We start from the raw sequence: 26,264 nt of genomic DNA, 5'->3' as shown, positions 1-26,264 counted from the left end.
TTGCTGGAGAAAGTCACTCTGATTGCTTTTTTTTTGGTTAAGTTCACTCTGATTGCTTCTGGTGCAATATTGGTAAGCAAATAGCAGTAGTGGAAAATATATGATCTAAATTGCTGATATTACAACTAACTAGATTGATTACAAGTGTTAACAAAACTGAGTTCCTTAGAACAAAAGGATTGTTGGTTTCAAACATGAGGATTTCCCATTATATTTTGCTCCTCATTCTTACTAACTTTGCCAAAGTTTCTTGAGCTGCCAAGGTTTGAGCATGGTTGTGACCCAGCATAACTGTTCTGATACTAATACAAGTTCTGCACAGCTCTTCACCGCTGTCGAAATGCCCGCCCCGAAGCAGCAATTTCGCCCTGGTCTCCAGTAATGTCGCCTTCAACAATGTCACGTCTTGCCACACGTATTCATCCACCCTTTGGTTGCTTTGCAACTTGTTCTTCCAACAGAGAGATCCGTGGCACCAGTCTTGTATTTGAGAGACAAAGGACTTCTCTACTTCCTCAAGTACATTTGTGCAAACCTTTAAAAGTTCCAATGCTGAGTTGCATCTGGAGAAGGTTGTGAAGGCCCTAATTGCAAGAGGGAGGGCTGTCTTTTTTATGTATAAAACCATGTCGATCGCCTTTAACTGCACGAGAGGAGGCTCTGATTTGAACCCGAAAACAAGGAATGCAGTAGCCCACAGGTGGTCTAAGTTTACCAATGGATTGCCAATTTTCCTTATGCCCTGAACTGTTGCCTTGGCAGCTACTAAACCTTCTTTTCTCTTTGTATATACCTGCGTTATGGGATGGAACTGGATCCAACATCCGAATGGTTTTTTCGCTGTTCGCGCTAGTCCTAGTTTAACAAGAAGATGGGCTGAGTCTTCTTCAGCACTCTTCCATGCTTGTGGTGCAAAGCAACTAGAGCAGGAGCCAAATGTGACACTAATGCAATTCGTCCATTTCCTGAGCCGGCTTTTAGTGGCGGGCATATTGTTAGCTGCGGTAGTCAGAAGAGTCAAGGAAATAGGTGTTGGGGCAAACCAGGCACCAACAAGAAGCATTCTTGAGGCAAGAAGGTTGATGATCCCACTAGATTGCTGTAAGACGGCGAAGCAAAACGATATGACTTTCATTAGGAAAGAGTTGTTCTTGTAATACTGCTCTTCAGTGATGCTTATGAACGGACAAGGAGAGCCTTCGTCAAGTTGCATTTGGCTGATAGCTTCAAAGAGAGCAGAGGGGGCAATAGCTAGTTCAGAAAGCAGTGACCCAATCAGCCACAAACCAAAGCTCAGCCTTCCTAATTTCTCATCAAATTTCATCAGAATTTCCAACTCCTCAGCTGAGTAATCTTTCTTTTTTCTTCCTCTGATCAAAATCATTGCATCTGAAACCGGCAACGGTGGAAGCTGCATTGCATCAAAATTCATTACCTTGGACAGCCTAGTTGTGATGATCACATGAGACCCTCCTGTGTTCCTTGGGATCAAGTCATGTAGATCCTTCCCTTCCCACCACTCCCTCTCAGTCTCAAGATTATCAATCACAATCAAATAAGGCATGTCCCGGAACAACTCCCTCTTGACTCTCTTGAATGCTTCAAATTCCTGCTCCTCAAAGCTTCGAATTCGTCCCCTATCTTTTTCAGCATCAGCACTCACATCCAATCCCAAATTCTGAGACAGATTCAATATGTTCTGCCTAAAATATCTAGCTTCCCCACCAATCCACAAGACCATCTTGTACCTTTGGCAATACCTGTAAGCAAATTCCAGTGCAAGTTCAGTCTTTCCAATGCCTGGAACCCCATTTAAGCAGATCACACTGCTTCCCAAGCTCTTGTAATTCCCACTTTTCGACTTCTTGTACTTCGACCTCTTGAATGAATTTCTTCCCACCACTGGTTCAATCCAAGCCTCTAAATTGGGCTCTTTGCACTTGCCCATCTCTAAATTAATGTACCTCCCTCCTCTAGTGGTAACCACTTCGCTTTCGTCATCTGCTACGCCTTCAGAATGGCCACTGGCTTCTCCTTTGATGATGGTCATAGAGCATTCTTGCTCTAAGTAGTCCCCTGAAGAACCAAACAAAGCAGTTTCAATTTCCATAATCTCCTTCTCTCTTCCCACAAAGAACTTGTTTCTTGGGAAAGGCAGCTCATCAACTCCTTCCATATCTGTCTGAGACACGCTTTGCCTCCCAAGCTTTGCCCGTAAAACCCCGGCAGCTTTCGATACAATGTTCCTCCAGTTACCCTCATTGGCTTCCAGCTTGAACTCATTGGACTTCATGAGCCCATCAATGGCTTCTTTACATTCTTTGTCAATTGAGCTGTAGTTGAGAAGACCCAAGATTTCAGCAGGCCCAGTGTCAAAGAATATTGGGAAGAGGTTCTTCTTCTGGGCAAAGAACCTAACCTCCTCCATGCTCAAATGGTTGATAAAGCTAGAACTAGTAACAACCACAACCCCATATGTCACTGAGCAGATGACTCTGTCAGCAATCTCTTGGCTCTGAGTATCAGAGTACTTAGCCCTGTCAGCAACAAAACAAGCAATACCCTGGAGCTCAAGCTCTGATTTAAGCCACTTGCAGAAGCGCACCAAGCTTGGATTTTGGCCATGGAACCCAATGTACACATCACAGCTCCTCAGCTTGGCATTTGAAGCAGGGGAAACAGGGCCTTTGGCAAATGAAATCCGAGGGACAGGGAAGGAAAAAGAAATGCGTGGAGGTGCAGAGTCAAACTTGAGCTTCAAAGGGTCAGAAACATCATCAGAATATTCATATTGATCTGACGGTGGAGTGTAAGAACTGCTTGGTATGTCATCTGACTGTGAACCACGGCATAATGAGACCAGTGGAGAAGGCTGTGTGGTGGGGTTTGAGCTCTCTTGGGTTTCTTGGGGCTTTGGGGTTAAGGCCCTTGGAGAAATGTATGGAGACTGAAGAGCTGAAACAAATGCTGATGAAGGTGGGGAGACTAGAGATGGAGAGTTGTATGGTGAGGATTCAATTGAGTTCTTCAAGTTTGGAGAAGGCAAGGTCTCTTTACCTGTTTCTTGGCTGCTACAAGTTTTTGTTGTTGGTGTCGTTGATGAAGCTATTTTGATGGTAAGCCCACTAGAAACCATGGTGTCTAGAGGAGTTTTCTGGGGAGCTTTAGCAGATTTTGATGCTTCTTTCTCTTCATCCATGGCCATTTGCAGCTTTGGTAGATCTCACTTCAGGTATTTAAACTACACCAGTCTTTCAGTTCTTTTCACCAGAAAGCATTAGTACTTAAGAGTTACTACTCTCTCTCTCTCTACAATGTACTTTGAATACTGAGCATCCCCAGGTCCTCACAAGAATCATTTTTTGGCTGAAGGGAACTAAAATCCCTCAGCTTTCTACTGTGCTTTCTTTTTTAAGTTTCAAAAATATACTGAAAGATACAATGTTTCTGTGAATGGCTCAGATGTGGGAAGACTCTGCCAGAAGATGAATGCAACAGTAAAACTCAAACAGGAGAAATCTTCTGTCCTTGATGTATATCACTCGCCATTGTGGGCCAATCTTTGGTGAGAGCCAGACTTTTGTTTCTATCCTGCAGCTGATGAGAGCAGATTTGACCAAGAGGGTTAGAAACAGAAGCACAGAAAATCCACCTTAGTGAATGATGAGTCGGGTTCTTTTTATTTTTCATGCATTTACATCAAGCCTATAGTTTGGGAAGATTTGAATGCTAATCATTTAAGCTTATGATTGAAGTTGTTGCTTTGATTGATCTATATAATCATAATATAACAACTAAAAATGACCATATATATAAATATATATATTTGGTGCAATATTCTCAAAATCAATCAATTTGTTACCTTGGCTTTGATGGATAGGAGGCTAAGATGAAGAGGAAGGCCCTACTTTGCTGCAACTCCTGCGAAGCCCATGTCTTTATGTTTCTGTTTCTGTGATTGAACAAGCTGGATGGAGAGAGAGAGAGAGAGAGAGAGAAATTGGGGGAATCTAATTGCTAATGTATGGGTTGGATCTGTGAGGTTTTGAACATAAAATATTACCCAAAATGCTTAAAAAGAAGTTGCACCAGAGGGTTAAATGCATAGCATTTGTATTATATTAATTTGTGTTGGGGTTTGCCAATTTATTTTTGTTTTATGTGCTGTACATCTTAATCTCTCTCAATTCTAAATCTAACATGAGATTTCTCTTACTTGGTCACAGAAGCCAAAGATTGGTCAGAAAGCAAGCACTAGGAGAAAAGGACATTGGGAGAGCAACCATAACTCACTTATTTGTACACTTGGGTTGGTCTGTGGCCAAACCAAATGGGGTTCAAACTCAAATTGTACTAGACATAAATAAAAAACAATATTTACCATATATTAATTGTTTCCTAAACAATATATATATATTTGGCAATGCAGTTTTTTCCTCTGAGTGAATGAAATCATCCGACAGAGTTTGAATAATATTTGCATGGGAAATTGGACCAAAGACTAGTCCAACTGACTCACTGAGAGGACTGAAGAATTTACCATTCAAGAGTGATTTTCTTTTGCCTATATGGGTTCTCTGGCCACTCCAAATGGAGTCACCTTTTATATTATCTTAGATTCTTATGCACATGATAAGATTCACTGCTGAAAAATTGAGATGTGATCATTGGAATGGATATGGATGAGGTAAATGTAGAAATTGCAAGAAAGAGGCTTTACTCTTGAATGGTTTATGTAGGTATGACGATGGATTGTATCGTGTCAGGTTTTGATTAGTTTAAAAATTTTCAATTTAAATACGTTTAGTTTATTAAATAAGTTAGAGATTTCTAATTCGAGAACAACTCATATTAAACGAGTAACATGACGAGCTTATCCTCATGTTCTCAATTTTTTTCAATCCATATTATCTTCAAATTACAAATTACACATTGTATCGTACATACTATGTGACACCAAGCAACCCTACCATTCAAGCACAAATTGTGATTACGTTCATGCGATTAGTTTGTATTTAAAAAAAATTATCCGTCGATGTCATTGTCTACTTAGTTTGGACCTATAATGATCATTCTAAATACTCATTTGCATATGCAGAGATAATGATCATTAGCCTTTTATTCAATATTACTCTCCAATCAAATAAATAAAACCCTATGGCTTCATGAAAGGCAAGAGCATATACAAATAAACTACATAGTTTCTGATCTTTTCATTTCTATGCATGATTGGGGCAAAGCTGGAAAGTCATACTGACACAGATAATGTCTCAATCACAATTCTTTTAGCCACCGTCCTCAACTCTTTAAAAAGCTTGGTCTCTTTTCCATAAATTATACAGTCTCCTCTCCTCTCTCTTTGCTTCCTCTTTGCCTTTTGAGTTTCTAATTAATTAATTAATGTATTTATATGTCTTCCAACTTATTAAAACCTGATTTGTATATTTAATTACTCTCCTATCTTTCATGCTTGCTTGCTGGTTTGATTGTCTCATGATTACATTTACACCACAAAGCAAATGGCACCCCAGAAAAATTGAAGTTAGAGTGGGTTTATTCTCTTTGCACATGCTATTTTGTTCTTTGATAAGTTTTCATGACCCAATTAGTCTAATTTATAAAGACATACAAGGACATCCATCAAACTTAATTTTTGTAAAATTAAATTATATTTAAGTCTAGGAAAGAAGAAAATAGACCATCTGTAACAATACATATGAAATCTATGAGTTAGGTAGGTGCATACCATTTTCTTAAAGAATATATATAAATTCTCTTATGCAGACATTCAAACGTTATTACCGTGCGGATGCCATGTATTTTTTTTTTATCCTTCAATTCTTTCCTTTCTGTTTACAATGACATCCGTATGATAATAACATGCGAACTTATATATATATCAATCTAGCTTTTTTGGTCAGAAATATATCAATCAAGTTTGTTTTTCATTTATGCAACACAATATTAAGCGTGGGGAGTTGCAGGCCCTTGGTCTTCTTCATAGTGCCAAACTTTCACAATATGGCCCAATATGCTTTAGAATTAGAACCCATATGGCCCAGTTTTTCTTTTTTCATTATGGTTTTACACATAAACCACTAAAAATACTACAAATAGAGTAATAAATCGATGCCTCTTTTTTAAAAAAGCGACATGCTTTATTTCTATAAATTACAGTTTGATACGTATGAAAGTAATTTGTACACAATTATGTTGAGTTCAAATTTTTTCCTACACTCAATATTAGAGGAATGAAGAGAGATTCAAATATAGAACCTTGTGCAAAGATAAATGCTCGTAACTACCTATAAACAATTGAGTTGATTAATAAAAGTATAAAACAATAATTAAGAAAGTTTTGGGGTAATGAGCAGACCCTTGAACAAAACTGGAATCCTGTACAAAATTACCAACAAACAACAAGAGGCAGCCGACCTTGTCATATCCAGATCAGATGGCCAGCGGTGGCCAATGGTGTGTGGGGTGTGGTATGGGCCCACCCTCGTGCATGTGGCCTTGATCAGTCTCCCCCACGTTCCATCTCCCCCATATTTATTCCTTTCTTTTATCGTTATTAATTAATAATTATAACAATTTAATATTCCTAATTAAATATCATAGCTATAAAACCGCAAATCCGATCACAATTTAGGGTTTCCAATGTCCTTCGAATTTATCATCACCTGCATCTTCTTCTGAGCTTTAGTTAATAATTATAACGGTAAGTTCACAATTCCAATAATCCGATATTTTGAATTCATCGTTTCATGTTATTCTTCAGAATTCAATTCTCCAAACTTTAATCTTTCAGCCATTGATTACTCTGAATCTGTTTATTCTCTCATTTATATAAGTATGTTGTGATTTATGATCGAAATTTCATTTCCATTTACATATTTGCTAGATTTGGGCCATGAGATGGGATGGTAGTTGTTGTTCTTGATCTCATTGAATTGGGTGTGAGGGAGAGACCCTGAATTTTTCTTAATTATGGATTTGGAAAGTGAATCTGTGGAAGATAATGAAGTAAACCCACAAACAGTGTTCCATGCTGATGATAAGGATAACGATGATGGTAGTAATGAGATCAGGAACAATGGGTCATGTGCTAATGTGACTGAAAATGTAGCAAATACTAGAGTTAATCATGTTGACACTGCACAGCCAGTGAATTCGACTTTGCCGGCTGCCCACTCTCCCGGTGGGGGTTCACCTCCCACCGTCAAAGGGCACGGCTTAAAGAAGTGGAAGAGGATTAAGAGAAATTTTTCTAGGGATGATAGTGACAATGCAGTTGATGATTCTAGTAAAGTTTTGAAGCGGGGTTTGTCTGGTAATGGAAACCCAGTTAAGTCTAAGAATTCACCCCGTGAAATCAATCATAACAGTGAAGGTTCTGTTGGATCCGTGAATATGTTAAGAAATGTGGGAGTTGTTGATGGCTTTGCAATTCATGGTTCAAGTTCTGATTCCAGATTTGCTGTGGGTTCTGCATTTGCTGCTGGTGCAGATTCTGAGAACAGTGAGGATCGGAGTAGCAAGTCTTCTACAGCTGCCAGTGTTCCAAAGGCCAAGTATGAGCTGCCTGCAGTATTGGGGCATGCAAGGGAGAAGAACAGGATGAAGAGTACCGGTGGAAAGAGTTTGAATAGTTCAGCTCTAAGGGCCCAACAGGGAAGGGTACAAATTGAAAGCAGTAAGAAGCATAGAGGAGACAGGGTCAAGGTTGAGAAGGAAAACTCTTATTCCAGCGTGGAATCTGACTCAAGAAGCTCCAACTATGTGTTTATGCAGAGTCCAATTCTGACTAGTAACGGGAAGCAAAGTGGAAGGTCAATGAGTCATGACGGAGAAAACAGTGATGACGTTCATGCAAGTGAACAACAAGACAGTGAAGAAGTTCAAACTGGTTATAGCAAAGAGAATGTAGGAGAAGCCGAATTTTTTTCTCAAGATGACTTTCTCGCAGACTTGCCATGGAAGGTCAAGGGTGAAAAAAATAAGAATCGTAGGTCCTTAAAAGATCAGGATCCTCTGTTTGAGTCCATCCTTAATCTCCAGTCTGTACAAGAAGCACTTGCTAAAGGTTAGTCTATCTGAAACCTCTAAAAGATAAAAATTAAACAAAAAAAGTTATGACAATCGTGATATTGTCTTGCTTTGCTGCTTTCCAGACATATTTCTGAAAATGTGTTGGTGTTCTCCTAAATTTGATTGATCATCATATTGTTAATTGACTATCTCAATTTTTTTTGTTTAGCTACTTTCTGTGCTGATCTGGAGAAGGTAGAAGAATTAATACAATAAATATTAAAATCATAGAAACATTATTTTGGAAAACCTGGCCTTGCAAAATTGTGTTGTCTGCTAAATGCTAATCATGTAAATTTTTCTCGTAAACATGCGAAGTTTATTTTTCTTTCCATTGTTATTTACACATCGGCCATCTTTGGATCCATGTGCTGTAGTGGGTATAGATTTAGGAATTCAAGTGACATGTACAGTATCTTTGTTTGGCAAGCAAATTTTCTTGGTCATCTTTAGAGTAGACTGTAGGACCTCCTGATTTGAGGAATATCCTTAAATGAAAAAAAAAGCCAAAAAAAGGGAAGAAAAAAAAGATTCTGTCTTCCTTAGAGACTTTTACTTGGTTATATAACATGTGACTCTGGTTTTATGTGTATGTGTTTTACTTAAGAATTCGTTGTAGCATAGAGAAAGAGAAATAGAAGAGAGAGCAGAGAAAAGGAGAAAACTAGGCTCAAGTCTGCAGACTATGTAATCAATGGGTGAGAGAGTTTCCATGGCAGGCATATGCTAGTCTTCTATAAAAAAAATTTATTTTGTACTTTTTCTTTGGTGCTTTTACACTTGGAAAGTTCCTTCATTTTCCTTCAATTCAGCGTCATAGTTCTTGTATTCTGTACAGCTTCCTTGTTATCCTATGGTATCACAGCAACTATGGCCTTGTTTTCCTCAACACTTTCTTGTCCTTCAGGTGGGGTTGAATAAGAGGGAATTCTGTTTGCACCTTATGGGTTGAGCTTTTCATAACTTTTACCAATTGCTATTGCCTCCAGTGTCTTCCTATAGATTATAGAAATACTCTTATCCATTGCTTTGAAAGTGCTCTTATTTATGGAAGAGAATTTTCTTTCAGATCCTTAAAAAGTTTTAGAGAACGATTTAATAGATCTTTTCTTGGACTTGTGAGATGTTAGCAATTAGGTAATGACAAATTGTCCCGCCCTTTCCCATGAAAAAAGAAATTTTGTAGAATTTCCATCAAGTTTAGAGGATCTTCCTTCCTGTAGTACAAACCAAAGAGTGTTTGTGAAATACCTTTTAAGTTCCCCATGTGTGTGATAGGATATGTGGTGAATCTTTACGGTTGATACATAATCATTTTGAGGAGCCTAGATCTTGATTTAACTTGTTAGTAACTTCATTGAAGTTATGGTTTGGCATTCATTGATATTCTTAGACAGTCAGAAGTGGTGATGTAATGTCATCCCTTGTTTCTCTTTCCTATTCTCTAATGAAGGCTCTCAGTTCAAGGGAACTGGTATTCTTCTATTTCTTGTGTCTTGTACCATCCATCTTGGTTGGTGTACCTTTTTTTTTTTGTGGGTTCATTGATTTTACCCCTCTCCTATTTAGAGCCATCTTGCATGCTTTACAAAAATTGAAACTTACCACTGTCTGTCTTCCTTATTAGCCATGGGTTTTTGTTCCTGCTGAAACTACTTGCGACTGCTTTCTAAGAATATTGTTTTATTTTCGGGGAATTTCTGCTATGCTGTTATGGCTATTTTTAGGACATGACATTAACAGAGTTATGTGTCCTCATGCAGAGGTTCAGAAATTCGGGGAGATTGGGAAGGAACCTTTATCGCCGGGTGATAATTCAGTGAATGGTAGTGGTATACCTGCTGACCTCTCTTCAAGTGATCCGGGAATCAGTGAATCAAATTTATCTGACCATTTGGGTTATGCAAAGATTGGACAAACTTCTTCGAAGTCCTTGGAAGCGCAAGTCTTAGGTTTGAAACAAAGTGTGAAGCTTTTGGAAAGCAAGCTGGATGAGAGTAGGGCTATGCTTGAGGTGAAGGAGTCCAAGGTTGCTGAACTCGAAGATATGATTAACATTAGCAAGTCTCCAAAAGAAGAATCAGGTAGTACCATAGATATAGAGGAGGAAAAATATCGAGAGTTAGAGACTGAACTTGAGGGCCTGTTTAGGCAAATGATTGAAGCTCAAGTTGAGTATATCGCAATTAAAAGAACCACACAGAGGTTGAAGTTTGCTGCAGGTGGCCAAATCGCACTACTTGACGAGCAAGAAGAAGTGGCTGGAGAGCAAGCACAGATGCTGAACAAGCTTGGAGAAGCAGAAATTAGGGCTTCAAAGCTAAAGGAACGAGCAGAGGAGTTGGGGAAATATGGTGGAGATATTGTAGCGACTGAAGAGGTTTTCACTATGCAGAAGAGGTTTTGTAAGATTACTTCATGTCTTTTTATTCAGATGATATTGCTGGGCTTAGCCGTGTGGTTTTTTTCCTCGCAGACCCCCCATCAAGGGTTGGCTGTACCCACCTGAGTCTGTGATTAGTAATGCCCTTTTTTGTGTGTATTCTCAACCTCTTTAGGCAAATATTTGAATGTTAAATTTTATCTTTTGTCATGTAGAACCTTTTTCTTCCCTCCTTTCTCTCTATGTTTTTCTTTTTGTAACAATGTTGTAATTTTTTTGTCTTTTTTATAGGAACAAAAGCATCCCAAAATTATAAATTTTACATAAATGCCTGTAGCTTTTTCTGCCTTCCCAAGCCGAATATTTTCGAGTTCAATTTGGTTACCCTGTTGGATGTTGTGTTATTGGAAATTGAAGGAACACTGAATCACTTGTAACTGAGATTATTTAAGGTTCTTTGGTACCATATTTTGCAGGTCTCATGTGTGTTTTTGACAGGAGATGGTTTAAGTTAGAGTCATTGTCATTATTGGTGCTAATGATGCGTTTAAGCCGCTGTAGTTAGTCGCAACAATGTTTGGTCAAAGCTGTGGTTGCTCTCCCTTGGTTTTGTTTGCGAAAAGAATTGACTAGGCTGTAGTTTCTTAAGTATATGGTGGTGATAAAAGTATACTACTTTCATGCTTGTGGGTATATTTTCTAAATCTAGTGGAAGCGTGGAAGGACAATATATAAACTCTGGTCCTCAGTCCATGTTGCGTTACTCATAACTTATGCGCCAAGACAAAGAAAGGCAGGAATACATATAATGTGTTATGCTAAGAATTTTATATCTTCCAATTTCTAAACTCAAGATGATTAAACTATGCCCAATAACCCGGACTTTTGAAAGGTCAACAGGCCAAAATTGAGGGATGTTTACAATAATTATTGTCTTAGGAGCAGTGCTAATCTCATTGGAACATGATGCATTGCAAGTCATTGATCACCATGTGATACACTATGGGGTTCACACACATCAACGGCTTAAAATACACCGCACGTGACAGACAAACAACATTTTTTCTTCGTAGTATCTCTAAAATGTTATTTTATCAGACTTTGAATCAAATTCGTAGTTACTAGGTTCATCAATTTTAGTCCTCAATTGAGGCGGCTCAATACTGCACCATGTCACCATGACCATCTCACTGGTACTCCAAATATAAATATATGAATTTTAGTATTTTATTGTTTAAAGGCAGTGTGCACGACCAGACACAGAAGTTCAAAGTCAAGGCAAGGTTTTGTTAGATTTGCTGACCAGACGGCAAATTTGGAGCTGAAGCCTTGAATGGCGTGAATGGCGAGGATGGGTACAAAAGTACAAACAACTATGACGCGTATATTGCGTTTGCTTTAAGATTTACTACTTTCCAAGGACACAAATCCCCTAAGTGATCAATTGTACTTTACCCTAGGAGCCTAGGAAGTAGGAGAATTTACTCCAGCATGACGGCATCCAATGCGTGAATTCCCTCTCTTGTGAGAATAGTTGCACATCTGATCGGACTGCTTCGCTCAAGAATTTCTCTACATACTGACTCACTGAGTAGTATGTACGGTTAGAAAATCATTTATAACAGTTATATTGTTAAAGAAAGAAATAATAATGTATATTAAGTTAACATTAGCTCTCACAAGTAACTTAGGGCATGTTTAGTATTCTACTTGGATTGAGATTTTATACTCTCTCTCTCTCTCTCTCTCTCTCTCTCTCTCTCTCTCTCTCTCTCTCATTTGTTAATTTCAATTTGGAAATATAAATTTTCTGATTTTCTGATTTTAATTTGAATTTGGGAATCTAGGGTTTTTTATTTTCTTATTTTAATTTTAATTTTTTTAGATCTTAAAAATAGTTTGGAGTTCAATACCAAACAAGTTTTTAGATCTTAAAATCATTATTTGAAAACTCATGTTCTAAAAAAGAATCATAATTTTTAAATTTACTTTTTTGAGTAGGATACCAAATATGGCTTTAATTTTCATTTTGCAAACTAACAAAGAACATGAGATTTTGAACGTAGCACCTGTTGCAACCAAAACTCACTCATACATAATCACGGACCTTCAAAAGTTAAGTTTGTAGAGAATAGATGAATAATTTTTTTTTTATACAAGCGATATTGAGAAATAGGGGAATCGAATGTAATACCTCGGATGCATAAGTAAATGATCTTAACTAATTTCATAGAACCCAAGAAGAAATAGAAGTTTTTGTATCGATTGTGAAGTTGAATATTGTTTCATTCATTATTATGAATGCGCATGTTGTAAATGGCATAAGATTTTAAATTTGAATTCAAAGTTTTATCAAATACAATGTATGACGACTTATTGATCACAGGTATTATACATTCACCAATACAATATGCACGACCTAATAAATGACATAAGATTGTGAATCTAAATCTAATACGCATACGTTTATGTATGTTATTAACCACATTATTAATTATATCTCTCACATAAGTAGCCCGTGCACTATACGTTTATGAGAGGCAAGTTGCTTATATTATAATAATAACTAGTCATGCTACGAGACGTACGTTTTATGAACAATTTATCCTATGAAAGACGTGGTTCATAATATTGTCACTAAATGTACATAAACCATTACTTAAAGAGAAAAAGTTTCTGCATTCATATGTAATCGAGCACAACATTGCATGTGCTAATTTCTTAAACATGCAAGTGCTAGAGCTGCATAAACAACTACTACTATTTGACTTTGAAGATGAAATTGTAAATGTTCCAAAATGAATTATTTTCTATTAATTTCTTGTAAAACCCCATTTGAAGATATGAAAACAGAACACCACCAACCCTCTGTTCTGTACATGAATATCAGAATCAGATTGTGGATAAAGTGAGACAAGTACAGGAATCCCACCAAAAGAAGGAAATGTATATAAAAAGAACCATGTGCAAGAAACAGAATTTTAGCATTAATTAGAAAATATTTTAATCAATAATTAATCCAAACTAATATAATATATATTTGTATCCTAGGACCAATGACATAAAGGCACGAAAGCAAGCTAGAGTTGGCCCCATGTATATTATGGTACATTGGCACTGTTTGGCAGTTAAGAAATGGCGTGAGAAAGGTGGCAATGGATATAAAAGTCAAATGATTTTGCATAGAAAGTTTGAGGTCACGAGAATTTGTCAAGAAAACAGTTGAGCCATAGCCCCCTTTTTCTTCAATATGCTAAATGTAAATGCTAAGGCATCCTACCCCTCACAGACTCACAGTCCCAGTCTTCCCCCACTATCATTTTACATTACAACATAAATGAGTGCCCTTTCCAAACCTGACCATATTTATTGATCATATTGTAACCGTCATAAAATGTAACTTATGTCAAACTCGTGTGAGATTTGTCTATGTAAATGAACATATACTTGCACGTAGGTTTCAAACTCGAGCGCAATGGGACGGACGTATTATTTTGACCAACTAATCTTACCCACATTTACAAGTGCGAAATATTTAGACAAGTGGGTTTCGTTTCTACGAGAAGTGTGATAAGCAAATGAGAGAAAAGTAGTTTTACTAATGTGAAAATACATGTTAGCATAACATTTCATTTGTGTCAATGAGGTGCTTTTAGATTTTCACATATTTGTACATGTATATGTACTCATAGACATACGCAAGTAATATACATGAATCTAGACACTTTGGTTTATTTTTGCTGACATGGTCACAATGAACTCACATAAAGTGAGAATAGATGCTATAAAGCTCAAGGTGGGGAGGAATTAACAATTGTGTGTTTTAAAAAAATAGGCTACTCATGTTTTGCAATTAAATTATATGATGATGTGGATAAAAAAAAGAGAAGAAATTCTACATCTCTATCAGTACACCAGGACCTTTTCAAAACTGACCCCACAAGTAGTTCATGTGGAAGATACACCAAGTCCCAAACTCTCACAAGTTGCCTTTGGAGACTTGGATGCTTCTCTTGGTTCCTCTCAAAGAAAACTTTTATGTATAGCAATAGAAAAAGACTGGTTCTTCTTGCAAACAAGGTTAATGGGTGAAAGCTCCTATTTGGAAGAAGAGAAGTCTCTTGACTTTTAGAAAAAAAATGGCTATCTGTACTGGACCTCCACTACATACTTAGTGCTATGTTATTAGCCTCACATCACAAATAAACAAATGATAATCAAATGCACACACACATACTCAATAAGAAAATTAGATTTGAGATATGATTATAACAAGAAAATTAATGAAAGAAAAAGAAGAGAAATTAATGTGACCAAAAAGGAAGACTGTATATATGCAGAATTGCAGAATCTTTACATGATCTCCATCCCAAAGTAAAAACACTAGGACCATTTGGAAACCTCCTTCACTAAAGCAAAAACCCTTGAGCACCATCATTCATGCTTTACAGAAGAAAATTAGCATAAAAAGACAAGGAGCCTATGACCCCACCTTGAGCAATGTGGAAACAACATAGGGTTTCTAATGCAAGTGTCTTTCGCAGCTGCAAAAACTAGACTACCAGACAAAACTAACTCGACTATCAGAAAACCAAAAACAGAGCTGCTACTGACCTCTGCAAAAGAGTGATCCTAAAACCGTCACCAAAGAGACTCAGAGACTCAGAAGAAAATATCTCCGCTTCAGCTGACTAAGTTACTGAATTGTGAGAAGAAGTTGCATAGCCAGCTGCCCCATACTGATCTGTACCTTCTTCAAACTCCGTAGCTGGAAGCTCATTGAGGTCAAAGTTGAGAACTTTACGACCTGCGTTTTGGCTTGCTTCACCTGGTGAAGGTGCCTGACTGGACTGAGGTAGCAGCTGCTCAGTGGGCCCAGTCCAATGGCACCTTTTGTGACCACCTAAGGCCTGACCTGTTGGAAAAATCTTGTCGCAGATTTTGCATTGGTGATGAGCTTGATGAGCTCCTAGTCCTCCTGCTCCTGAGCCAGAGCCAGCACCAGCCACATGATGATCTTGATCAAGTGCCATGGTTGTTTGTGCTTCATCAAGATTATGCCCACCTTCAGCAGCTGACACATCAGCAGAGGCAGATTGATCATCCAGAGATGAATGGTTCACGATGATGTTGTTGTTGTTGTTCTTGAGCTTGTTATGGCTGGACATGTGGCCACCCAATGCTTGATGACTTGGGAAAGACTTGCCACAAAGACTGCATTTGTATCTGAGCTTCTGATGGAGACTTTGATGATGACCCTGAGCACCAATAATCTCTCCAACCACTCCTTCCAAGTCTATCAATTTCATCTTTCTCCTCTTCCTCCTCTTCATGCTGGCAAGCACAATGCTCTCAGAGTTCTGACTGTCTGATAATTCCTCTTCAATGTTGTTGTTCTTGTTGTCCTCCATTGGTCCCAACTTCGAGAAATTCTTCACTGATGGCTTTTCTGGACCAAACCCAATTCCCAAAACACCCTTCCCTTTCATACCATCATAATCATCAAACCATTTTTTCTCACTTTTCATGTTCTTGGATGGAAAGCACATCTCAGTTCCCTTTCTCTTCTTTGAGGTCCCCTCATAATCAATTACCTGGTTTTTGTCCTTGATGTAATCAGCCTGGTTGCTGTTGTTGGTGATGAAGAAATTGCTGTTAGTAGCCTCACACATCTCAGCTCCTTTTCCCTTATCTGACAATCCATAGAAGCATGGATTGGATTGAGCTAGCATCAAAAGATCATGAACAGCTTCCTCCATCTGCTCTTCAACTCCGAGACTCAACTCCAATCCCGAAACAGATTCAGAGTTGCCTGATGAGCCAATGCTTTTCCTACCTCTCCTAGCAGTGAGAGACCAACCAGGCAGAGTCTTGGACAGATCAGGAGCAGAATTATTGGACCCAACAGGAGTAGCAGCAGAGTCAATCTGATGATCATCAGCTTTATTGTTGTTCTGAGGCACAGCATCTGATAAAGTAGAAGAAGAGCTGTTCTTGGCTATTGTTGGAGGAGGTTGAATTCCCCTCCATTCTCTCTCAGGATGTGATCTCATGTGCCCAAACAGAGACTTCATAGACGGAAAGTTCTTGCCGCAAACACAGCAATCAGGCTTCATGCTGCTATTGCTATTGCTATTACCTTCAACCCCAAAACCCCCACCACCATTCGAGCTGCTAACATCAGAATTGTTGGGCTTCAGAATCTTGGTGGGTTTTTTAATCTTGTTCTTGCGAGCCTGAAACAGTTCTCTGTTTGCTTGAACATGCATTCTCATGTGACCTCCAAGTGCCTTGCCTGAGCTGAACCCCTTGTTGCAGACCTCACAGATTCGAGTGAATTCAGGAGGAGCAGGGTATTTGCGTTCTTGGTCTAAAGGTTCTGGCTTTGGGAACTTGAGCTTGGCAAACAGTCCTCCATTGTTGCTCTCTGTCTCTTGGTTTGTTTTCTTGTTGGGTTGTTGTTCTTGATCGCCAGCTCGTGGCCGAAACCGAGTCTCTTGGTCTTCAACATCCATTGGAGAAAAAAACCCAGCTCAGAAAAAATTGTGTGTGAAACCGCAGCTGCTGAGGATTATGAAGATCAAGCTCTCTCCTTTTTTTTCTTTTTTTTTTGGTGCGTGGGTGATAAGAAAGAAAGAGAGAGAAGATATGGTGGGTAGGAGGAAGGAGGGAGCTAGAGCAAGAAGCACATATATGAGTGCACAAACCCTACAAGGAGATAGAGATTGTATATATAAAAGGGTAGCTTAGCTGAGAAGCAAATTAAGCATCTTTGATCATAATCTTGTTTAAGGTAATTATAGTCCTGAAAATCCTGACCTTCCTAAAATCAAGAACGCTAAGAGGGGAAAGAAAACAAGGAAACTCTGGCGCTTTCAGCTATTGATGTCATAGATTAGAGCTCAAAATAAGGCCGAAAGGAAACAGCTCAGGAAAGAAGCAGAGAAACCAAACCAACCCAGAAGAGCTAACAGAGAGATTAAGAGAGAGAGAGAGAGAGAGAGAGAGAGAGAGAGAGAGTAAAAGATAGGGGCTTTCCAAATTCTGCAGCAGTTGGCCAGGCCTTTGGTCTTTTAAGTCACCAGATTGTTATAGGATGATTAATATTAATATTGGTATTATTAATTTAATTAGCTTTATAATTAATATTATTATGTGTTTTTTAACTGCTCTTTTGTGAGTTTTGGTTAGTGGGAAATTGACTGTCCGGCCTGTAATTCCGTTCTTTCAGAAGCACCAAATTCTCATAAAATTTTGAGTCACTGACTGTGTGTGTGTGTGTGAGAGAGAGAGAGAGAGAGAGAGTGCACACGAAAACCATAACCACTAAAACCAGCACAAATTAGAAGACTCAAAGACTTCAAGTCTCCAAACAAAACTAATTACTGTTTAGTGTGAAGTGTGCCACTCACTACGACTATTTAGGAGGCACTAAAACACTAACTATATAGTTTCTACCCACCACCAAACCTGCCCCAAAGATTAAGGCTTTTTAGATTTTCTTTTCTTTTAAAAAAAAAATTTTTTCTTTCCATTTTTGATTTTGCTTATTGATTTTGAGGTTTTCCTTGGAAGATACTCCAGGCCAAACAACCCGAAATCTCTCAAATTTTCACAAAATTTAGGCTTCAAAATCCAAAAATATTATTATTTTCTTGTAATATTGCCATTTGTAAGCACTAACTAATTAATTAATTAATTCTCTGATTTTTCTTTTTGGGATGAAATCTTTTTGGGATTTTCCTACCCTAACAAGGAGAGGGAGAAAGGGCAAGAAACCTTGCGAAGTGGGAAGTCTCTCTTGGGTTAGTTTCAAAATCCATGCTTATCGCCATCTCTTATTTTAATAAATGTCATTATTATCGCTTTTTTTTTTTTTTTCCCACAACCAAACAACACTATAGTCTCTCTATAAGTAATTAGTAATCACCGGAGAAAATTTTGCAATTTATTTCCTCTATCTTTTTGTTTCCACGCGGTTTCTCAACCCTTTCAATGGCCTCCATGCACGTTTCCAATTTTACCTCTCAGTTTTAACTTTTAATCCCATGTTTATGGCAAGTTTTTTGTTTGGTCAATTTTAAGGCAAGTTAGACAAACCTATAACCAATGGGGTTTAGCCCAGTTGTAAAGGGCAGAGTTTTGAGTTCGAACCTCCATGCCATCTTGATTGTGTGTATGTGAGAAATCCCCCTCTCCTGTAGTTTAGACCATCGTTTGTACTAAAAAAATATTATAAAAAAAGCTAATCCTAAATGTATGTATGTGACTGTGAGTGGGATTTTACGAGCAATGATTTTAAAATTGGGTCACGTCCATTGCTTATGCATTATCTAACCAATTAGCAGCTCTTAAACTCTTTTATTTTGATAGAACAAAGTCTATTATATTGGTTTTGAATTTGATATATAAAAAAAAGCGTGAAAGATATTGGTTGTGATAGAGAAAAGAATTCATTACTTTGGTACATAGGATTTTTTGGGTCAATGGTTTTCTCTATAGGTCACAAAGTTTTATTAAATCCTTGTATATCATTAAAATATTTCACGCTTACAAATTAAAAGATTACAAGCTAAGCTTGGCATATCTTTTCTTAATTTTGATGGAGAAAATGTGTGAAGGAATTCATTACTTCGAATAAACTCTCGAGAAAATGAGAATTGATGGCTAACCATCATTCAAGAGTTTATCCAAATCAAGGTAATGAATCATTTCACACATTTTCTCTGTCAAGGCCAAAAAGATATGCTAAGCTTGCAATCTATTAAATAATAATTACCTTTTATTTACGCTTGAAAACTTTTATGACATACACGATTTTCAAATTAGAACTTCAAGGGAAAAATAGGATACATGGACATGGTATGTTCTATGTTGGGAGGACAGGGCCATTTACAAAAATAGAACATACCATGGTATATTTAGTTACTTTCAACCATTATCTTCGTGAATCCATTCTGCATAACCGAAAAAATTTGTTTGCGATAAGAGAGTTTTGCTAATGCTAGTTACCAAAACAAGTATGAATAGAAACGAAGTTGAGAGGGATCCATAATAATTAATAATTATCAATCACTCACGTTCACACGAACCACATAGATGCAAGTATTCTTCTAACAATAATTTGGTTCTTCCTTAGTAACATGATTATAAAGAAAATTATTCTTTAAAATTGATGGGTTGATAATTTAGTACTTGTCATGTTCTAATTAGTTTTTTTATTTTTTTATTTTTATGCTTAATTGGTTATTGGTTGATATTAGATGGATGGATTCATAATTTTCATGGCTACAATATATTATCTAATCACAGTGTTTTTTTCTTAATTAAAAAGGTTATTATCCCAGTTTTTGCTTATGTTAGACGGTTACTAGGAAATTTGAGAGCAAAAAGTTGAGTTTGGAGTTTCATGAACGCGTAATTAAATAGTAATATTATTTAAGGATTGACTAAACAACACTTTACGCCAATCAAAACTCAGTTTATGTTTCCCTGTTGGGCATAAAAATATATAATCTGTTCGAATATTATTAGAGTTCGGAAAAAAGGTGTGATAAATGGATTAATTCCTTCTGCAAATAATCAAAATTCCATAACCAGGCAGCTTTCATGCTCAATCTTACAAGCTAGTCCATGTCAAATATGAAAACAATTATAAAGTCCCTTTCGTGGTAGGTAAATTAAGTGCTTGAGGTCATGCCAAATTGCCAATGTCTGCCCTTTTAAATAAAAACTTTACCATAATTTTGTCTATATCTTCCTCTAAAATAGGTGTTCATCGATGTTAAGCACATGACTCATAGAAAGGCATTGCAAATCTTTTAATTTTAATCCCAATTGAAAATATTTGAGGAATATGCTACTCGATTTAAACAGACATAGTGTGTATCATAATTCCATATTCATTAGTATTTTTGTGTGCTTGTTCGGTGCATTGTGTTGAATTTTCACACATAACGTAACATTGTAAAATTCGTCATAAATGGACTACATATGTTATCAATATATTGCTATAAATTAAAGTAATATCTTTGTATTGTCTCAATTTGTAAAAAGAGAAAAATACAATTCTTTATACTTAGTGTATTACGCAAAATTGAACACTAGAATAAGAACACTTGTTATGAGACACCCTAATCCAACTTGTTCAGGTAAATTAGGTGGTTGTCCTATGTAATTTCACAAGAAGAAAAAATATATATAAATAAATAATAAGATCCCATCACAGCCATAAAGATCGATGGAGCTTTTAATTTGTGAAATTATATTTCACACTCAAAATGAAATTCCAAGTCACTGTTGTTTATATTTAACAACATATATTCTGCAAAGTCCCCATGCCTTGCCAACCAAGTTTAAGATGGCCTTTAATTAATATTGAAACAGCATAGCATATTAGCATGGCATGGCAGCCTGGTTCTTTTGAGGGGAAATAAGGTAAATAAAATATTATATTTACCACGTCATGTAAGGCCAAAAATATATGTCCGAATTTATTTCCTAAGCCAACAGTTTTCTTATTAGTGGATTACATAAAACAAGTTATGTGACAATGAGATTAAAGTTAGATAGAAATCCAAAATAATAAAAAAAAAATTGAAAAAAAAAAAAAATTAGGATAATAAAATTGTAGTAATAAAATCCAAAACAATTGTAGTAAAGGCTTTGCAGGTGTTGTAAACAGTGCACTGAATTGTATTTCCAATTCATATATTTAACTCTCTCCTTTTGGCCTAAAATTCATGGTTGACTTTCACTTTGACCACACACACACAAGAGAGAGAAGTTGACTGCTTGAATTACTATTTTGCAACGGAATGTCAAGAAATATGAAGATTATTACTGTAATAAAGTTCTGCTAATCCAAAATGAAGGTAAATTCAACAGTTATGTTACAGAGCTGCCCCTTTCACCCCTTCCGCAATTATTCCGGACGAGCACACTGAGGGGTAACCTTAGTAAAGAAAAATGGAAACGGGAAAAAGGCGGTTAAACGGAGGGAGTAGCTACTACTACAACAACTACTACTACTTCGACAACAACAAGAGCACGCAAGGGAGGAAAATGATGCCTATGAAACAGGAGCCTATCTAACCGACAAGATGGAGGCTACTGTTGTGTTAAATTGCCGGAAGATTTATATTCCAGCATTTCGGTCCTGTATCTCTCCTTGTCCTGCATCCCTTTTTCCTGATATACCTGCATGGTAGCAAAGGAGTGTTATGATGAAGACTTTCCGGAGATTGAGCCGATAGACTCCAAGTTTATCATATGTCAAATTGGCTCAGTGAGGAAGTTAGAAAGGTTGAGAATCAAGGCAAAAGGAAATGAATATAGTCCAAACATGTGAAATTTCTCTTGAAACCTTAGATCAATATTTATGCATGTCACAAAATCATCCGGAACTCAAGTATGAGAGAGTGAGTTAAAGGATGCAGCAGATGTGACATTACTTTTGGGATGCTATCAGCTAAAAGAAACTAACACGAAAAAAACTGTCACCAATTCATCATACCTGTTTCTCAGCCTCTGTGAGATTGTTCCATAGAAACCCAATTTTCTTGCTGATGGCTCTCTCTTGTCCATAGTACAAAGGCTTTAATCTGGCATAATGCTCAGCGAAGAAGAAATTGTACCCGCTCCTGTTTGACTTGGGCCGAGAGGGATCACGTAATGCCAACCTGGACCTCTTTCGATTCCGTCGAGTGGGCATGTCCGAAAAACTCTGAGAAACATATGTAGGAGCATGATACAAGACACCTTTCAGCTCGTCAGAACCCAAGTTCACAGAAACCAAATATCCATGGTCAAATTTCCCATCGATGCTTCCCATGATTGAACAGCCAAGCTGCACTTCTGAGCTTTCTGTACATAAGATAGAAAAAACAGATCCGTATTACAATTTGGTCATAACCCACCAGCTGAAAAAATTGGCAAAGGAATTAGGAAATAATAATACAGAATTAGAAAGATGAAAGCAAACCCCTTATAGAAAGTCATCAATTTATAAGACAGATTGGCTAATAAAGTTTCCAATGTGGTTTATCCAGATTGTCTAATAAAATTTACAATGTTGTTTATCTTCCTTCATTGCAACTTTCAGAAGATATTTCAAAAGGGACATCACAAAAGCTCGATCATTAGCGAGAAATTTTTTTTATTCAACTATCCGACTTCAAAAAGTTACAGAAACAGCTATTCTATACGATTGATTCCAAGACCTGTCAATTGCAGGTTTCTTCTATGATTGCAAATGAAAGGCAATTTGGAAACTTTCACCGTTTAACGTAGACACCAAACTGAAAATATACATATATATGACTCTACTTCTAGAATTAGTGTAAAAAATTGAACACAACCACTACTAAAACCATCTCCATTTCAATATACATATATATGACTCTACTTCTAGAATTAGTGTAAAAAATTGAACACAACCACTACTAAAACCATCACATTGAAATGGAGGTTACACCTACCCTGACCTGGAAACTGGTTTCTACTGGCACCTTCCTCCAGGGTGGCTGACCCATTCAAAAGGTTCCTGCTAAGAGGTTCTGGGAAGGAAAAAAAAAAAGAAAATTATATATCTTTCTAATCTACAAAAAGAAACAATACAAAGAATTAACAAGGAGCCATGTCTTCAAGTACCAAGCACTGGGATGCTAAAAACTTCTTTGTGGAAATAATAGGCCTGCTCAAAGTGATAGAGCAAAGATGAATAGTACTTCCGCAAGACAAATGAAGCGCTGGTAATTGTTGTTGGGAAATTGAAGACCACAATCACTTCCTTCCATTTGCGATCTCTAATCACCTGTAACCAGTTTAAGAGAATTTGAAGGGGAAACAAAACCTAAAAAGAAAAAGAGAACTTTGAACACTTTCATAAGCCTCTAAACTTACGTAATCAATATAGGTAAAACTTACCTAAAGTTGGACACTTTCATAAACCTCTAACTTACTTTTGTCTTAACTGAGACTAGCAATAGGCTAATAGTTATAAGTCAGCCAAAGTTCAAACTCAGCTGTGACCCATCCCCCCATTCATCATAACTAGTGTTCAAAACACAGAGTGTAAATCATATCAGGCACACTCGACAATACTAACTAGTTAAATAGAGGATAACTGAGGTTAAGATCCACTTTTCAAGCAATAAGTTTAATTTCAGCTTCAAGACTCTCATATAAAAACAACCATGAAGTAGAAAAATAAAATGCACAAACCTTTTCAAGTCCACCACGAGATGTGACTTCCACAAAAAGGAGATGTAGATCCAGAGCTTTTCCTCCTACGGTAGGTATCCTACACAAAGAGCATCAATTATATCCTATGGACTTTCTGTTTTTCTGCACTCCACACTCAATTTTCATGAACTCAAGGATTCAGAAATATGATCCTAGAGATATGATCCTAGAGGACAGATCCTGTTGAAGTCAGGTCCTCCATACTAAGTTCTCATCAATGCATAAAAATACTGAAAGGAAACAAGTTATACAGTTAGGACAGCAGGTTAGGAAAGGTTTCTGATGCCCAAAAATAATCAAAAGAATCATGGCATGACAAAAGTCCACATTATCCTTCGAAACTCAACCCACTTTCTCTTGATAGCTGAATTTATATTTCTTTTTCTTTTTTCTGGGAGAAAAAGGAGGAAGAGGGGGGGGCGCTATGGGAGACTGCGGATGAACGTGAAGCTAAATGCTTCAATATGTAGCCCCCTTCTCATGCAAAGATTTCATATTTTGATTCTTAACCTGTTAGGAATTTGAATTACAAAACATGACATGAATGAAGAAACCCTTTCGGACATCTCACAAAACACCCAATTTCAGGCATTTTATCAACCACCACAGATAAATTTTCCTAGTTATCAAACAGCCCAAATATTTATGCTTTCGGCAGGTAGCAAAACCACCAAAGTCTACCGGAGCACTCTTAGAAACTTGTGCAATAATATCTAGGCAAATGTAAATTGGCAAGCATAAGCCAATAAACCAAGCAATTGAAGACTTATTAACCCCCTACACGGAATTTAAATTTCCATGAGCACAAAATAAGAATGAAGAGACATAAGGACATAACAGCTCAAAAGTACAGACACCGAAACAATGGCATACTAAAAATATGTAGTAATTATTAAATCACCAAAAAGGAAACAGTCCTAATTTCTCCACAAATCCCGGATCTAGCAAACACAGTCCCGTTTCGCAATCAGTATCAGAGTGTTTCGGTATGGTAATGCTGCATAGATGGAATTTTTAAAGCTCAAATGTAGACATCTGAGAAAAATTATATCCCCACTTATTGAAATTATGGAAGGGAGCCAACAATTAATGAAGACTTGGGGAAATTCACATTTCTTGAATGAAGCATCTCTGGTGAATGCCAAATTCAGATCTTGGAAAAGAAACAAAATCTTCCTAATGAAAAAGAAAAAAGAATAATAATATAAGCCAGTATTGCAGATGGGTTGTGGAAATGATGAACTGCATTGGAATAAATGTCTGTATTGCTCAAGTAGCCACCATCCCCAACTGAAACCCAGGTAGAAAGAGGCACACATAAAAGTTTCATAATGGTATTCAAATAAAAACTAGAGACATCCAGTAATGGAATCCAACATCATAAATCCTTGATAAAGATCCTAATTTTGCTAAAAACACACAAAACGATTGTACAATGTAGTTCAAAATTTTCAGAATTATGCAGTCATTCGCCATTCAATCAATTCAACCCGAGGATTAGGTAACATAGTTTGATTAAAACCAGTCAATTGAAGTATGCAACATGCAAAAACAATGGCAATATATAAAGTATAAGCATAGAATCTATCAATTCCTCTAGCATATTAAGACATAAAATAGCAAGACAAAAACAACCCAATTCATCAAATGACCCAACAAAGCAAAATCTAAGCTGTTAGAAAAGGGAACAAAGCCAAATTACACGAATTTGGTTCTGAAAGAATCGTGAAACTCCTTGAGCTTTTCCCAGAAAAGGTCAGAGCTTTGAACGACTTCCTCATACTTAGCCGTGGCCGGAGGATAAACCTTGGTAGTGGAGGTGAGGGATGATGAGGAAGACCCATTAGCGGTTTCAGTGCGCACTTGTTGCTGCTGAGCTGAAATGGCTGAAGAAGGCTCCTTTTCTGTAATTGGTGTTGTTGGGGCCTCAGACATTTTTAGTCAGAAGGAGGGTAAAGATGGATTAAGATACTAGGTAGATTTATTTTTGCTATTTCTAACCTACCAGAAGATAACAGACCCCTTATATAATTAGTCCATTATCAACATAAGATATAGGATAATGCTCGCTATTCTAAGTTGCTAACCTAGAAAACTTTACAAACAATTAAATATTGATTCTCAAAAAATAAAATAAGAAAGATTGAGCCTTTTATTTTCTTTATTAAAAAAAGATTGAAACTTTATTAGGATATGAATTAAACCAATGTTTTTATTTTTGTTGGTGAAGGGAATGGGGATGGCCTGATGGGTTTGGTAACACACAAATTTGGGAAGGCAATGTCAAGAAAGGTATTTCCTGCCCAAAATTAATATGATTATCTGTGCCTTTTAGATCTTTTCTTTTTCCTCCTTTTTGGTGGATTGTAAATTAAAGTAGATAATATGGGAAAATTAGTTCCAACGGTAAGGGAAATCAAGATGGTGACTTTTTTCTTGGTCAGAAGAATTTTTTTTTTAAAACATCAACATTGTTTCAATAGGAGGAGATTTTGCACAATTCAGATGATAATACGTTCACATATTATCAAAAACATTAACAACA

At 37.0% G+C, this 26,264-nt stretch overlaps 4 protein-coding genes across 5 annotated transcripts; 1 reads left to right on the top strand and 3 right to left on the bottom strand.

The window, feature by feature from the left end:
- On the bottom strand, positions 57–3,465 carry LOC18774080. The gene has a single exon (XM_007208049.2). It carries the CDS (start codon positions 3,203–3,205, stop codon positions 209–211), a length of 2,997 nt encoding a protein of 998 aa, XP_007208111.2. The 5' UTR covers positions 3,206–3,465; the 3' UTR covers positions 57–208.
- Positions 6,594–10,896, top strand: LOC18774995 (WPP domain-interacting protein 2). Its single transcript, XM_007208254.2, has 3 exons — positions 6,594–6,721; positions 6,905–8,086; positions 9,855–10,896. Exons 2-3 carry the CDS (start codon positions 6,991–6,993, stop codon positions 10,598–10,600), a joined length of 1,842 nt encoding a protein of 613 aa, XP_007208316.1. The 5' UTR covers positions 6,594–6,721; positions 6,905–6,990; the 3' UTR covers positions 10,601–10,896.
- On the bottom strand, positions 14,795–17,751 carry LOC18775198. The gene has a single exon (XM_020565435.1). The coding sequence runs from the start codon at positions 16,987–16,989 to the stop codon at positions 15,166–15,168; it is 1,824 nt and encodes a 607-aa protein (XP_020421024.1). The 5' UTR covers positions 16,990–17,751; the 3' UTR covers positions 14,795–15,165.
- LOC18773551 (high mobility group B protein 10) lies at positions 21,293–25,808 on the bottom strand. Of its 2 annotated transcripts, none has more exons than XM_020566250.1 (6): positions 25,422–25,808; positions 23,699–23,777; positions 23,126–23,288; positions 22,960–23,031; positions 21,990–22,339; positions 21,293–21,673 (listed from the first exon to the last, which is right to left on the bottom strand). In XM_020566250.1, the coding sequence occupies exons 1-6, from the start codon at positions 25,652–25,654 to the stop codon at positions 21,584–21,586; spliced, it is 987 nt and encodes a 328-aa protein (XP_020421839.1). In that variant the 5' UTR covers positions 25,655–25,808; the 3' UTR covers positions 21,293–21,583. The 2 variants fall into 2 exon arrangements, with proteins under 2 accessions (XP_020421839.1, XP_007205526.1); XM_007205464.2 differs by having other exon boundaries at positions 22,954–23,031; positions 25,422–25,794.

The sequence above is a fragment of the Prunus persica genome, chromosome G6 (genome assembly GCF_000346465.2).
Source record: "Prunus persica cultivar Lovell chromosome G6, Prunus_persica_NCBIv2, whole genome shotgun sequence".
Lineage (NCBI taxonomy): Eukaryota > Viridiplantae > Streptophyta > Magnoliopsida > Rosales > Rosaceae > Prunus > Prunus persica.
This window is presented reverse-complemented; position numbering and strand designations above follow the sequence as displayed.